Consider the following 16,500-nt stretch of genomic DNA (forward strand, 5'->3'; position numbering starts at 1 on the left):
CAGTATTTTGGTGCTTTTTTAAATAAAAAACTTGGCGATCAGGGCTGCCAACTTGGCTCAAACCGTGCTATTTTGGGCACTATTTTACTTGAAATGGCACTGCATTTTTCAATTTTGCACAAAGTGCCAAAATAGCACTTTTGAAAAAAAGCCAAATTTAAATACATTTTTGTGAAATCCTTTGCGTGTACTTCTTTTTCCCTACTAAAATTTTCTAATTTCGATAGTGTATACAACTGGTTTATCTTACTTTGACATTGGGCTTTTGTTTTAATTTGTCTAATTTTAATGCTAATGGGAAGAACTAAAGAGAATGACACCTTTTTTGGCACTTTTAATTTTCTATTTGGCACGTTTTAGCACTTTTTATCCTCAATATGGCACTTCATAGCTATGTATGTTTGGCAGCCCTGTTGGCAAATTTGATCACTAGCTGACCTTCACCGAGCGCTCTTTGCTGGGTTCGGACTACAAAAATGGAAGTAAATATCAAGTATTCGTAGTAGATGTGCATTTCTTATCTTTATAAAAAGCAATTCATTTCTCCTCGTATCCCTTTACAAATAAGGAGCTAAAGCGGCCTTATAAGGGTCGATATCTGTAGACTAGAAAATCGACCAGCTAGTGGTTGAGATGTCATTTACAAAAAATCTACTCGAAAATCGACCCGTGTAAAGGCGCCNGATGTGCATTTCTTATCTTTATAAAAAGCAATTCATTTCTCCTCGTATCCCTTTACAAATAAGGAGCTAAAGCGGCCTTATAAGGGTCGATATCTGTAGACTAGAAAATCGACCAGCTAGTGGTTGAGATGTCATTTACAAAAAATCTACTCGAAAATCGACCCGTGTAAAGGCGCCTTAAAATGCCTTGGTTAAAATTAATAAAAAGTTATTTCATTCTTTCTTTACCGGGACAATTGTTACATTGGTGGGCAACGACGCAATTACAGAACTTTAGACAGAGCAATATTTTTCGATCGGGCGATCGGGAGGGCCTATTCACTAATTCAAGTGTATTTGCAAAGTTGCTGTAGCTCACCAATGTAACAATCGTGTCGATAAAAAGGTAGAATATAACTTTTAGTTTGCTATTAAAAACCCCACCTCCTTTCTATTTGAAGAGTAAATTTGTTGATGCAACAAAACGGAGCAGATTTTCAGTTGAGCGAAGTAGAGGACTAGGTTTCAAATTTTTTCGACAAAACGGAACAAATGTACTCCTATCGGAGCGATGTCGGAACGATTGCTTATTGTGTATATGAGGAAAATGTATGCTCTTTGTTTGGTACACAAAGTCAATATTACCGCAGCCGTACTGCGATGAACATGATGTCGGTGGGATATAAATAATTTTTTCGCAACTTTTCATACCCTTCCTCCCGTAAACTGTTTTTCCCTTTCTCCAGCCCGCGCTCGCACTTTCGCTACTGCGCGGGCAAAAAAGTGCCCATGTCTGCTGTAAATGCTTGGACATCAAATTTTCAACCCTTACATTGAAAATTTAATAAAAAGAGAACGGTAAATGACCAAACGATGAAAATTAGTGACCAATCCTGACCAATAGTTTGCATATATTTTTTTTCACAAATGGGGTGCTAGCACATCAAATTTTCAACCCCTAATTTGAAAATTGAATAACAAGAGAACGGTTAATGACCAAACGATGGAAATTAGTGACCAATCCTGACCAAACGATGACCAATCGTTTGCGTATAGTTTTTTGTTCGTAAATCCTTGGATAGGGTGCTAGCTAGACGGAGCCCTGTTGAACAGTGTTATAATACACATATTTTTTATTAAATAATTAATTTGTATGAAACAAATAAAAACAAATAAAATACGTACATAAAAAGAAGCAAATTCTGTATACTTTTTAAAAACAACTTATGGACTTTATACTTTTTCTTGTTTTTGAGGGTCCATTCCAGTAAAACTTGTTTTAAAACTTGGAACTTTTTCTTAAAAAAATCTAAAAGATTCATCTAAAATCAATAATGATAGTCACATAAATTAATTTGACACATATGTGATAGCGTTTTTTAATACAAACAAACATAAACGTATTTCAATTCTTATATAGGTACAAATATCGATATAAGTAGGTATCGATACTTTTAGCCCGATACTTTGTAGGGGTCGGTACTTTCTTTCGATGCTACTTCCAAGTACAGGTATCGATACTTCCATGGTATCATTTCATCCCTAAGCGAAGCTACAAATGAGGAGCAACAACAATGCGCAAGTACCCATACTAATGACACGACAAATGAAGAGACAAATGAAGAGCAACAACAATGCGCAAACGCAATCACGAACGATAAGGCAGACAAAAACAAAAAGGAGCAGACAAATGAAAAGCAACAGCATTGCGCAAATGAATCTACGAATGATGAGACACACAAAAATTCAAAGGAGCAAACAAACAAAGTAACGAGTGAAACTGAAATTTTAAAACGACAGAAAAATGATAACGAGTGCATGTACGAAGTGACAGATAACTTGGCTTGCGGTACGGCACAACAACAAATGCAACCAATTTTATTCGACAAAGCGAATGTAACGAGGCAAATGAAAAACATGATAGACGAAATAACAATTTCACAAACGACAGCATACGAGATGATGAAAGATTCTTCCAACACTAGCTCCGTAAACAAAGAAATTAATTTTATACAAAAGGAATTGGAACTGCTACGATTCGAAATAGTTACTGCGTCGAGAGAACGAACTTCTAAAAATGAAAGAAACGGCGCCATCAGCAAAAACAGCAGCTAAAGAAGATGTTATTCCCTTCAGCTGATTAAAAGAATTTTTTCCTGACTATGACAGGGAAACGAATGTAAATGTGTGGCTCCGCAAGTAGAGGGTATTTAAAAATCGTATGATTTGCGCGAAAACAAAGTGCGCGCATTAGTATGCGGAAAATTTAAAGGTAAATCACTAATATGGCTGCATTCTAAACCAGAATTCGCAAATGAACCTGTCGACCATCTACTCTCGGTCATGAAAAAAGTTTTCGCGTCAAAAAAAGTGCTAAATTTTTACGGAAAAAATTTGAAACACGCAAATGGCGCGTCGGAGAAACATTTTCCGAGTACTTTAATGAGAAGACAATGCTAGCAAATGGTATTCATATTCCAGAGAACGAGATAATTGATTACATCGTTCACGGAATACCTGATCGCCAATTACGAATAAGCGCAAACATGCAATACTTTAAAAACACAGACGACTTGCTGTCAGCATTCACCAACATCACCCTTCAACGTCAAACTGCGCATCCGATGGACCGTGGCGCAAGCAGTGCTGTGAAAAACGAGAGTCCAGTTGGAAGGTGCTACAATTGCAACTGCTTAGGCCACATCGCTTCAGAATGCAGAAAATCAATTCGTGTGGACGGCGCTTGTTTTGCTTGTGGTGAACTGGGGCATTGTGCTGCGCACTGCCGGCTCAACAAGAAGAAGACTGATGCTGTTGCGAAGAACTGTGACTATGTAAGGTATTTTAGTATTACTTTAACAAATAATAATAGTATTTCGTTTTATGTAGAATGCCTCATAGACACGGGTAGCGCAGTCAGCATCATTAAAAGATCATTAATTCCAGGCCATATTGAAGTAAAGGCTGCAACAAATGATATATATTATGGTCTAAATAAAAGTATATTGAAAGTGTATGGAAAAGTTTTAAGTTTAATAAACGTTGAAAACAAATTGGTGCATCTAGATCTGTTGATTGTCAGTGACGAGTCTATGGGCAATTCTGTAATATTAGGAAGAGACTTTTTAGATAAAAGCTGCGCTAGAATTGTTTGGCAATGTAAAGAGAATAAAGAAGATATAATAGAACAAAAATCAAGAAGTCAGTATTGTAACGAAATAAAAGTAAGCTATGAAGAAGACTTTGACAAGCAAATGTGGGCAATTGATTTTGATGAGGAAAATATAGAATATAGTACAGTATATTTTGCTTTGCTGCCTCTATGCTTAAGTGCACATTTAAGATACCTACCCCAAAATGCGCATCAAAAGGAAACTGCTTCGATAGATGCATTCAACATACCTGCACATTGGCGATACCTGCCTTAAAAATTGTGCGACTAGTATCAATTATCAAAGAAAGTATTACGTTTACCTGGACTGGCCCTACAATTTCCTAATTTTACAACCTTTTATTTATTTTACACATCTCGCAGAACAACGAAAATGGCTATCAATTTATGTAGTTATATAGATAATTAGATAACATTCGGTAAAAATTCCGCTTGCAGTAATTTCTACATGGTAAGTGCTCCGCCAATATTTGGTTTCATAGGGATTCGGATACCTTCCTCATTAAAGTAGTAAAGAAAATTCGCTTAAGTGCCTTTTTCGGTTACGTGCACAAGTTTTTCGTGCAAAGAAGGATATGCAGCTAAGCAAAATATACTGTATAGGTCATAATGTAATAAACAAAGCGAAATCAATATTTGACGTACGCTTATTTGAAAATTGAAATCTAACAATTCGTATATTTGTTTACATTAACCCTCTCTCGGCTTTGGTTTGGGACCGAATTCTGAGATAGGGCGTTCTTCAACCAAATTCGGTGATAGGGCGTTTTTCAATATTTTCAATATTTTTTTATGCGAGTTGCACTAGAAATTTCCTGATTTTCTCGATTTTAGCAAATAAATTAGCCATTAAACCGATTTTTTTGTGAATAACTATTTACTGATATTTACACATATACATACATAAATAGTATTGACGAAGGTACAGAAACCGCACTTGGCAGTGCAGCTGCTTTGTCTCGGAAACAATATGCCAGTACGCAGAATGTCCCCATCTCAAAAGATTTCCCCATATATGTATATACATATATACACATTAAATTAAGGATTCTTTCTCAAATTAATTACTGCAAATCAGGACCAATATTATTACTAAATTGACGAAAGTATACATTTTATGCGATACTTCACATCTGTTTGGAGCACTGCGGTTGTAGTTATTGGACGTTATTTTCACGATATGCCTTTGCACTAATGCATTTGAGAATATACCCAGACTTTTATCATTACCTCTCATCTGATGAAATAGCAGGTAACAGTTTTGTTGGTACCGCATCTGGATCGAGGCGTCTTCTCTTGGCATTAACACTTGCATAAATGATATCATTCGATTTGAAGTGCAGAGCGCAAACTTTCGGTGATCCAGTTAGTTTAACACCTCACGCATTCATCCAATCCCTTCCTTGTGTAACATCTGCTGGCACACGAAACATTCCCACCTCATTTTTGTGGGTGCTTCTGCATAAACAGAAAATATCGGGCATTTTAAACGATTTTTTTTTTCATTTTGTTCTTAGATTTTTAAAACTATTATTTTTTGATTTGAAATCAAGTTCCTTTTATTTTGAAATTAATTTATAACGTTGCTAGTTTCAAATGGGTTAACGCAATGACAAAACTGTTGTCATATAAGCGTATAAAAAATAAATATGTCATATATTGATTTCACTTTGCTTATTACACTATGGTATAGGTGAACAACTAACATGTAAGGATATTATTTTTTTTGAAAAATTATTTAATGAATGCTATGTAAACCAAGATAGGCCAAATGACCCAGTGGTAAAATGCGAAATGAAACCCAAGACGTCTTTCATATGTAGAGAAAGGTGAGCTACAAAATAGATTAGATGATTAGAATACGCCGATTGTTTTAGTAAAAAAGAAAACAGGTGAGCTTAGAATGTGTATAGATTTTAGAAAAATGAATAAAGTAACGGCTAAAGATAGCTACCCTATCCCCTTAATCGACGATCTACTAGATAAGCTCGCAAATAAAAAACTCTTCACTAAACTCGACCTTAGAAATGGGTTTTTTTCACGTGTACATGCATGAAGATTCAATTAAATACACCTCGTTTACAACTCGGTTGGGTCGATATGAATTTCTTAGGATGCCGTTTGGTCTTAGGAATGCTCCATCAACGTTCCAACGGTTTATCAACAAAATTTTTGCAGATATGGTTAGAGAAGAAAAGGTCCTAATTTACTTAGATGACATCATGGTGGCTACTAAAAATTTGGATACACACTTAGAAGTACTAAAACAAGTATTTGATAGATTGGTAAAAAATAAGCTAGAACTGCGGTTAGACAAATGTGAGTTTTTACAAACGATAGTTAAATATCTTGGGTATGCTGTTACTGGTGATGGTATAAGAGCGGACGAAAGAGGAATAGAAGCCATACGGGATTTTCCAGTTCCGTCAAAGACAAGTGAAGTCCAAAGTTTCTTGGGGCTTTGCTCCTACTTTCGCAGATTTATCAACGATTTTTCTACAATTGCAAAGCCGTTATATGATCTTATTAGAAAAGATAAAAAGTTCAGTTTTGGAAACGAAGAGTTAGATGTCTTCGAGACCCTCAAATACAAATTGATAGATTATCCAATACTGGCGTTATTTGACCCAAAGGACGAGACAAAGTTACATTGTGACGCGAGTTCTATAGGATATGGTTCAATATTGCTGCAGAGGAAAAGTGATGGAAAGCTCCACCCCATATTTTATTTTTCAAAGCGAACTACCGATGTTGAGTCCAGATATCACAGTTTCGAGCTGGAAACCTTGGCTATAATTTATTCTTCAAAGCGTTTTAGAGTTTACTTGCAAGGTAGACACTTTAAAAAAGTAACTGATTGCAACTCACTCACAATGACTTTAAATAAGAAGGACATCAATCCGAGAATTGCAAGATGGGCCCTAGAGCTAGAAAATTATGACTACACACTTGAAGATAGAGCCGGGAAAAGAATGCAGCATGTTGATGCGTTAAGCAGAAGTACAAATATTATGATAATTGAAACGAATCCTTTCAAGGAGAATCTTGTAATATGCCAAGGCAAAGACGAGAGTATTGTTAAGTTGAAAGCAATGTTAGAGAAAACCGAGCACGCTTTATATGAGATGCGCAACGGAGTTGTGTATAGGAAAAAGCAAAATGGTACCCTTCTGTTTTACGTGCCCAAGGTTACGGAAGCGCATGTTGTTTTCAAGTATCACAACGATCTTGGCCATGTCGTGATAGACAAAGTAGTAGACGTGATTTCAAAAACATATTGGATACCCAATTTAAAAAGAAAGGTAGAACAGCACATTAAAAACTGTTTAACTTGTATCGCTTTCTCAGCAAAAAAGGGAGCCAAGAGGATTTCTTGCATAACATCCCTAAAGGTAGTAACCCTTTTGAACTCGTACACGTTGATCATTTTGGCCCTGTTGAGATCAAAAACAGTTCAAAAAACATATTGTAGTATTCGGTGATGCGTGCACGAAGTTTGTCGGGTTATATTCAGCCAAAACCACTAAGTCGAAAGAAGCAATAACCGCGCAAAAAGATTACTTCAGGTCGTATAGCAGGCCCAAATATATCGTTTCTGATCGTGGTTCGTGTTTTAGATCGACCGAATTCTCTTCTTTTCTAGAAACACAAAACGTTCAGCATATTAAAATTGCTACGGGGTCACCTCAAACGATGGCCAAGTTGAAAGAATAAATAGGAGTAGGCCCCATGCTAGCCAAATTAGTCAATGAAGAAAAAAGTCCGGGTTTGGAAACAGTGTGGGAAAATATAGAGTTTACAATGAACAACACTGCTCACAGGTCAATTGGCCAGCATCCAAGTATTATGCTGTTTGGGGTTGGACAGAGAGGTAATGTAATAGACGAACTGAAAGAAAATATACTTCCAAATAAACAAGACAGCGAAAGGAATTTAGAATCGATACGCACTAGAGCCAGTGAAAAATAAACTCAGTTACAGAAGTATAACGAAAAGATCACAAACGAGAAGTTCCAAAGTTCAAAGAACCTTACAATATTACGAAAATTCTGCAGAACGATAGGTATTTAGTTGAAGATGTCGATGGATATCAGCTTTCAAGAGTGCCATATAAAGGTATTTGGTCGGCAGCTAATATTTAACCCTGGTTCGGTTGGTCTAAACTGGGGGATGATAAGATAAAAACTAGTCATAAGAGCTTTAAAAAATCTAGTAATAACGTTATAGTACAAAGAGGTAGTCCAGATGTTCACTGTGAAAAAGTATGTTATAATACCAGAAGTGAAACTATGTTTATGTTTATTCAGTCAATAAAAATACAAATCCTTACAGACTAATAATATTTAAATTTTATATACTATATAAAAAATAATAATAATTAAATATAACAGTATAAATATAAAAACTCATGGATTTAATTGCATATGCGATATAAAACTTTTTTCAGACGTTCTCTTGGTAATGTAATATCCACCAATTTATGCCTAGTTAACACTTTGTTAAATTCTAGGAGAGATCGCGTTATAGGCTCATTAATACCATAGTTAGTTCGATGCTTATTAACAAAAAATAATTCCTCGCGTCGCAGTTGTTTTACAGGAACATTTAAAGTAATGAATTCTAGCAGTTGAGATGAGTTTATTTTACCACTTATAATGTCGGCTATAAAAATTAGAGAGGAGACTTTCCGTCTGGATTCCAGAGAACTCAAGTCAATTAAAAGACAGCGGGCTTTATATGATGGCACTGGCTCAGAGAAGTGCAGAGAGTGCAAGGCAAATCTTATAAACTTTTTTTGTATTCTCTCTAAACGAGAAATTAAAGAAACCTGAAAAGGACTCCATATTAGAGAAGCATATTCTAGTCTAGAGCGGACAAAAGTTGTGTAAAGTAATTTCAACGTATATGGGACTTCGTACCTTTCTATTGCGTTTCAGAAAGGCTAAAAGAGAATATGCTTTAGGTGCGCTTTAAAAGTAAAACGTGCATCAAATACGACCTCTAAGCCAAGAGCTTCAGTTTTAGTGGATAACACTCCAATTCCAAGGCTGAATGATGAAGAAGGTTACGTGAAATATTCAAATGCAGGTGATTTACTTCGCACCAATTAAAAAGTTTGATCAGATCATCCTGTATGCAACCAGTATCAACAGAGTCACGAATTCTTAGAAACACCTTTAGATCATCGGCATATAAAACAAATTTAGCGTGGAAGAAGCATTGAGAAATGTCGTTTATGAACAAAATAAACAAAAGAGGCCCAAGAATGCTTCCCTGTGGAACACCAGAAGATGCTACAAAGGGATACGATCTAGCGCCATTAACAGATACAATGGAAGATCTATTCCTAAGATAGGATTTTAGCCACTGAAGAAAGGATGAATGAAAACCAAATTTCGACAGCTTTGCAATTTAAATGTTATGAGAAACTTTAGCAAATGCCTTTGAGAAATCTGTATAGATAGTATCCACTTGTAAACCCTGCTCAAATGAGTTGATGCAATGTTGCGAAAAAACTACTAAGTTAGTCAACGTAGAGCGACCAGCAACAAAACCATGTTGGTGAGGACTGACTACGGACTTTACTGCAAAGTTAAAGTTATCAATTACTACAGATTCAAATAAGTTGGAAATTGTAGAAAGTTTAGAGATAGGTCGATAATTTACGATGTCGTTTTTATTACCACTCTTATGTATAGGAGTAATAACTGAAACTTTGAATTTATCAATAAAATCACCGGTACTCAACGATTTATTAAAAATTATTGTAATAGGCAAAGGCAGCGATTCTACACATGTTTTTATTAGTAACGAAGATATGCCGTCGTTGTCCAATTTTGTTGACGTTTTGAGCAATTTTATACAGTTTATAACATCCTCAGTGGATACGTTTAAAGATCCAACGTCAATGGTAGAAGCAATCCCTTCAAGAAGAGCTTCATTGATAGTGCGCTCATTAGGATCAAAATTGGAAACAAAAAAGTCAGCGACAAGATTTGCAGTTTCGATGGCGGAGTTCGACCTTTTACCTTTAAGAAACGTTAAGTCTGGAATGCTAGATACACATTTCTTGGATTGAACGAAGTTCCAGAAAGATTTTGGATTACGTTTAATATTACTTTCACCATAGTTGCCAACTTGGTGCTTTAAGCACTAGATTTAGTGCTTTTTGAAAATTAAAACGCCATAAAAAAAATGGTTTAGTGCCTAGTGCCCTTTTTAGTGCTTTTTTCTGCACTAAAATTTCTGAATTTACAAGAATCGACAAATTTAAATGCACTAAAATGCAAACCATGATTGATAAAAAGATGAAGTTGTAAACCCACGTTCTTGCGTTCTTGTTAAATTTTATTCGCGTTGAAAATGCTAGCACGCAGATAATTTAAGTGTTTACTTGCCCGGCTATTATCAATTGTACAACCAAAAAAAAAAAAGTGTTTACTTTTTATTTTCTTGATTATTGATTAATTACACAGTCCGAAAAATTTTAACTTTTTTTGCCACCTGAGTTCATCGGTTTTTGGATTTTTCGGTGCTGAATCCAAATCTGGCTGCAGAGTTTCTCTACCACGTCCGAATTTTGAGATATCCTAACCTCTAAGTGTAAAAACACGGTTTATTATAAAACAACAAATTTTTTCGCTCATTTCTACTTAGGGTATCATTAAGTATTACTCTTCCCCTTCAAAATTCAATTTCGTTTGTTGCGATTCGATTGTTCTTTCTTCAGATGTACCAGTTTTAATGTGCAGTACTTCGGTATTACTTCGTAAGCATGAATGTGTATTTATTTACACATGTAAATATTGTTTATTTTTTCACTTTTGTTTACTACAAACTGTTATAAAAGAAAGCATCCTGTGATTAAAAAAAAATTTAGTGCTTTTAGTGCGGTAAAACGCTCTTTTTTCCAAGGTTTGGTGCTTTTTGAAATTCAAAAGTTGGCAACACTGACTTTCACATTGTAAAATGGATTGTTTGTAAAGTAACTTATTAAGGCAGTTAAACTCATTCATATACTGCAAATATTTTCTATATGCTTCGACATGATTAGTGGTTTTATACATTTTACATAACTTATTCCTTAAATTTTTCAATTTTTTGAGTCCCTTGGTATACCAAGGCAACTTATAAACTTTATTTAGCCGGATCGGAATATTTTCTTTAAATATCTTCAATACTTCAGTTAGAAAGATTTCATAACAAGTTCAGGTATCAACCAGCATGAATAGGTCCTCCCAATTAATATCACATAGCAAATTATTTAAGTGAACTGGATCACACAAATTAAAATTAAAGTCTAAGTTGCACTCTGCTGAAGGGCTAGAAAGAAATTTATAAAAATTTATCTAGAATTTATCTTTAGGATTAAAGGAACATGGTGCATGCTTGATTCAGAAACTGGAAAGACACACAGACAGGCTGAACTCAAAGTTATTACTTACAAAGATAAGATCTAACATTCGTGAGATTTTGTTCTTATAGTAGTTAATTTGGGCCAGCTCGAGACCATAGAGACTATCTATGACATAAATTTCATAAGATTTATTTACGTTGCCAGGGGTCAAAAAACTAACATCAATTATATATGACCAATAAACCTGTGATAAATCGAAGTCGCCCAAAACGCATAAGTGGTTGTCACCAACGGAGCTCTGCGCAAGAGTAGTTATATTATCGATGTGTGCATAATATAATTCATCAGAACTGAGTGGTGGAATATACATATGATACACAAATGTAAAGCAAGCCCACATCACTTCTAACCGTGATACATAGTTGATCCAGAAGTGAGTCCTCATTTTGGAGAGCAATAAGATCGGAGCTTAGTGTACGATTGACAGCACTAATAACCCCACCACCTCTAGCGTTTCCTGTTTTGATTGGATCTCTGTCTTTCCGGTATAAATTATAAAGTTTCAGGTCACATACTTCGGCCAAGTCTCGACAATTACAATTATATCGTAATCGCATTGAGCTATGAACAGAGTAACAGCCTTCAGCTTATACTAGGTTCACTTATAAGTAGATTATCCGAATTTTCGAGCTTAACACCCTAATCTGTAATTATAACAAGAGATTAGCCATATAAAATTCGTCCCTTGTTAATCTGTAATTATAAAATAATCTCAGATTAAACCGATAACTTTTCGGTGTCCATCCTAGTTTTATCGATTGTCTTTGCAAAAAAGAGGTGAAATGCCAAATGTAAAAGTAAACAAAAATGTACGCTAGCAAGGAAAAGAGGTTTGTAAAGATATTTTTAATAAAATGTTAACTTAAAATATATTTATATTGCCTATGATAGCATAAAAACGTGATCACGGTGCCACAGAGAAGAAACATAACTTTTCCTTGAGATGTGAGAATAACAAGCACAACAAATTTGACGGCTAATAATCTGAGATTTGCCTGTGTAAACGGGGTGATTAAAAAACGAGCTTTGATTGTGATAATATTGATATGTGAACGTAGTTATAGTTCTCATAGCAGAGACGTTTTGATAATCAATTTTTAGAGCGGAATTACCCTTACCCCTTGCATGCGGTGTGTTTGCAAAATGTGTTGGGATCAGTTCACAATTTATGTTAGAGCGATTTTTCTGCACTTTTTGAAAAAATTGGAATGGGCGCACTTTCACATCCGCCGGCCAAAGCAATGGATTTAAGAGGACATCATAAAGTGAACTCCAACTTTAAAATTAACTCTCTTTAATTTTGAAAGATCAGCATCAATATTTACTAGCTTATAGCATTCCAATAAGTCTTTATTTATCTTTGAATTCCTGCTCACATACGAAATGATGTCATCTGTAGATACTGTTGGCTTGAATGATGACACATGGATCAATTTTTTTGTAGCAATAACATCAAGATCCGAATTTTTATTTAGGCCAACTACTACCTTGCGAGCTCTTTTTGTTTTTAACTATTTCCCACTGTGCATCCGTGCGGGTATTGGAGACACGATCAGATGGCGTAGAAGCGAAAGTGGATGGCATAGGCACATTAGCGGCAGCATCAACAAAGCCAGACGTAGTGACGAATAGCAGGAGAGTCACGCGGGGGTGCAGAGACAAAGGGGAGAGTATGTGAAGCATTTGTAAAAGACGATCCAAGCGCAGCGGCAGAAGGGGAAGGAGCAGCCAAAACAACAGAATCAGCGGAAGGCAGCAAAGCAGCACCGGTAGGGGTGGAGGGTGCAGCTGAAGTAATATGGTCAGCAGTAGGCGTACGTTGAGCAAAGGGCGAGGAATTTATGTTAACTGCGGCATTAGTACATAGAGAGTGCACATTCTTTTTATGTATGGGCGCTGGCGTATTAGAGTTATTATTATTCACACTATCACGAAAACTTTTGATTTCATTAGTATTCGTGAGCAGATTACGCGATATTAATTGTAACTCTGAGCTCAAGACCTCAACTCTTTGCGTTAAGAGATTCTTGTCGACCAGCAGCGTGCCAATCATATCCAGCAACTTAGCGTTATCGGTTCTAAGAGCGATAATTTCGTCAAACACAGTTTGCAAAGAGTGTGTTTGCCTATTATCACTTTCTGCTTTTCCGCATTGTTCTAGTGACACAATGAGAGCTGATAGTTGAGGTTGTTTTTGCGCATCACGAAAACCTGTTTCATCACATAACAATTGTTGTTTTTGCCGTGAGTTAGAGATACCCGAAGCGACAAATTTTTGCTTTGTTGACTCTGCATCATCCATTACACATAGGGGAATGAAGAGAACTTCTACGCACATCCACACAAACACTGCAGCGATACGAGATATTCGATTTTGGCAAATATTCTAGGTCTTCTGGACGCATATTTAAGCAAGATAAATGAAAAATCTCATTGCAATTGACGCATTGTAATTTTTATAGTTGATCTTATATATATATGTACATATACGATATTATACATATATGTACAAACATAAATCGGTCATCACTAGTTACTACTGTAAACAACACCTAGATTAAGTTGTATATATTTCATCACACTCTAGCTTTAAGTTACAAAACTATTTATAATAGCTTGTTGATTATGTCTCACTCTCGCACTAAGATATAAACCCGCTAAGTAATAGGGAACGAAGACCAATAAAGAGCTGACGAAAGTCAGTCGTGGTACGGCATTGTTATCGAAACGACGTGGTTTTATTTAATCGGTCATCTAACACACCTTCCTCTCCCTCGACTGGTGAGGTACAACTGGTTTGTTGCCAGAAATGTGGCTAATGAAGATGCCCTAAGATATGCCATTGTTTTTTTGACAGTCTCAAATTGTACTTAAAGGAGGTGTTGGGCTTTAGTAGGCGAACTTGCAAAAGATTTTCACAGCATCGCTTGCGCTTGCCTTCATACCACAAATAAATTAGATTTGTTCTGTGCTGGCATAGCTTGGCATCACTATTCAGGCAGAAGGAGGTCAGTATGTCGACTGCAGAGTTAACAAGAGCTGTCATCAAAGTGACATGCTTATAATAATTTATTTATAGAAAATATGCAAAATATACACAAAAATATTCAAATATGCAACACATAATAGGTACAAATTAACTCACTTCCTCCTATAATGAATATCTACCCAGATTCGGACTTTCTGTGATGTTAAACAAAAATAATCACTTGCATAAATATCCGAGCTCGAATGATTACTTTTCACTTGCACCTACTATCCTTAGAGCACTTAAGGAGTTTGAAAAAATTTACGTATGGAGATTTCAATGCCAGTAGCTCGTTTCTGTAACAATTCTCTACCAAGGCGAATTGAGATATAAATTCGCCGCCCTGTTCTCTACTGCTAATGAGTAGTAGAGAATAACGTATATTCTCTACCAGTAGAGAAACAATCGGTAGAGAAGAGTTACAGAAACGGGCTACAGGATCGATATTTAAATCTATTATTAAATCATTGTACTCCTATGTTAATTTACAATTTACTATTGCTTAGTATGTAAGTCTGTTAGTGTCGAGTATATATATAGTGTCGAGAGTATAAATAAATGAATTCAATTGAATTGAATTAAAGTGTAGTGACTCGAAAGGAGGAAAAACTTTTGAAAATCTCTAATAAGCGGCATACACGGTGCGTCTGACTGGCGAGTTAGTTTGGATGTGTTTGTGAAAATAAATACCCAATAAACATTTTGGCGAACGTTCGAAAATGACATTCGATATCCAATATGAATATCGAACTGAGAACCAACCCATAAACCATCTTAGTTTTCCAACGTTCATAGTATATTGGAAATACACTCGAGATGGGTTCGAAAAAAAATGGAAACCATAGTAACAAGAGAGAAAATGAAATCCAGCTCATTCTCGGAGGGAAATATAAGAAAATCACTCTCTCACATTAAAATTCCAATTCGATAATGGGCTGGATTTCGAATTCATAACAAAAGAAAAATACATTGGATAACGAAGGTTCCGTTTTGCTGGAGAATGGCCTAGTTCTCGAAGCGAATACTAACCTATTTCACATTCGTTATCCAAGGTAAGACTCGAAAAAATAATGGTTTTCCGATCGTTTTCGAATTGTTAACCAAGCCGAATGTTTATTGGGTATGTATTAGTTACATCGACATGTCTCGGGCATGACTCTGAACAACTCAACTGTGTGTAGTCGAAAGGCGAGTCGACACGTACACAAATGACTTGCGAGTCAGACGCACCTCCGTCTATGGCGCCTATAAGAAAATTATGATAAGTATATGTATTTAATTTTCTCAACGAGAAATTTATTATTAAACTTTTCTTGTATAAAAGACCAAAAAAATATATATTTCGTAGAAGTCCATGTGTGTTTTCGAATATGTGTACCTCCCTCGTGGCGGGCCGGGCCGAAAAAATTTGGCCCCTAGTATGTAGCTCAATGGCATACCGAAAAATCTCAAAGTTTTTTTTACTTACCTTCCATAACTTGTTGCGATGAGAGTCTTGGTAGCATTAGATATTGATTTGATGATATGATTTGATTTAAAGTTTTAACGGGAATCTCAGGCAGGGAAATCGTGGCTAAAGGCCTGTGGAAGTCCTCATTAAATACGAGAAGAGTATCCAGGATTGTGCTAACTTCATATCGAATTTGAATTTGTAAACTTGTACTGCTATTTAAGTGAACTAATCTGTGGAAAAATAAATCAAATTCGAATTTCAGTCACATTATCATTTGCATAGATAAGTACGTTCAAATGTATATTAAATAACAGGGTGCTACAAAAAAGAGTCAGGAAATACACTTGAAACAAAATCTAGTGTGGGTTGTAGGTATGGTCGGGTACAACATGAAAATAAGGCCCGCATAATTCCTGAACCCTCCATTTTTTTATACCAAAAAACTGTTATTTTCGTACTTTATGCACTCATCTATTAATAGCTTGACTATTTTCCATCCGATTTTAAGAATCGGACAAGTTTTTAAAAGAAGATTAATTGACCTTCAGAACGATGTATAACAATAATTTTTGACTTAGCTTGTTGGAAGTTTTCTTCGATTAAATTTTAATGAGCCCCTATTTTACTTAATTTTTTTCAACTTTGATCATCGCTTATTTCAAAACTTTCTATGATACTTGCCTAACATGTGGTTTTTATCTAAAATAAGATTGATTTTCGAATAAATTGACACCTCACCTAATGCAGTGGTGTAAAAATTTTCGAAGT

The 16,500-nt window shown here is 35.6% G+C and overlaps 1 protein-coding gene across 1 annotated transcript in view; it reads right to left on the reverse strand.

Moving 5' to 3' along the window:
• l(3)80Fg (dnaJ homolog subfamily C member 16 l(3)80Fg) overlaps positions 1 to 16,500 on the reverse strand; it is a gene marked incomplete at its 5' end in the record, with an annotated part of 406,562 nt that overhangs the window by 177,280 nt on the left and 212,782 nt on the right. The window contains one exon of the mRNA XM_017637441.1: positions 15,748 to 15,962. Coding sequence (XP_017492930.1) covers positions 15,748 to 15,962 — 215 coding nt within the window. The remainder of the gene's footprint in view (positions 1 to 15,747; positions 15,963 to 16,500) is intronic.

The sequence above is a fragment of the Rhagoletis zephyria genome, unplaced genomic scaffold (assembly GCF_001687245.7).
Source record: "Rhagoletis zephyria isolate East Lansing unplaced genomic scaffold, Rhagoletis_zephyria_1.1 Rzeph_scaffold_00131, whole genome shotgun sequence".
NCBI lineage: Eukaryota > Metazoa > Arthropoda > Insecta > Diptera > Tephritidae > Rhagoletis > Rhagoletis zephyria.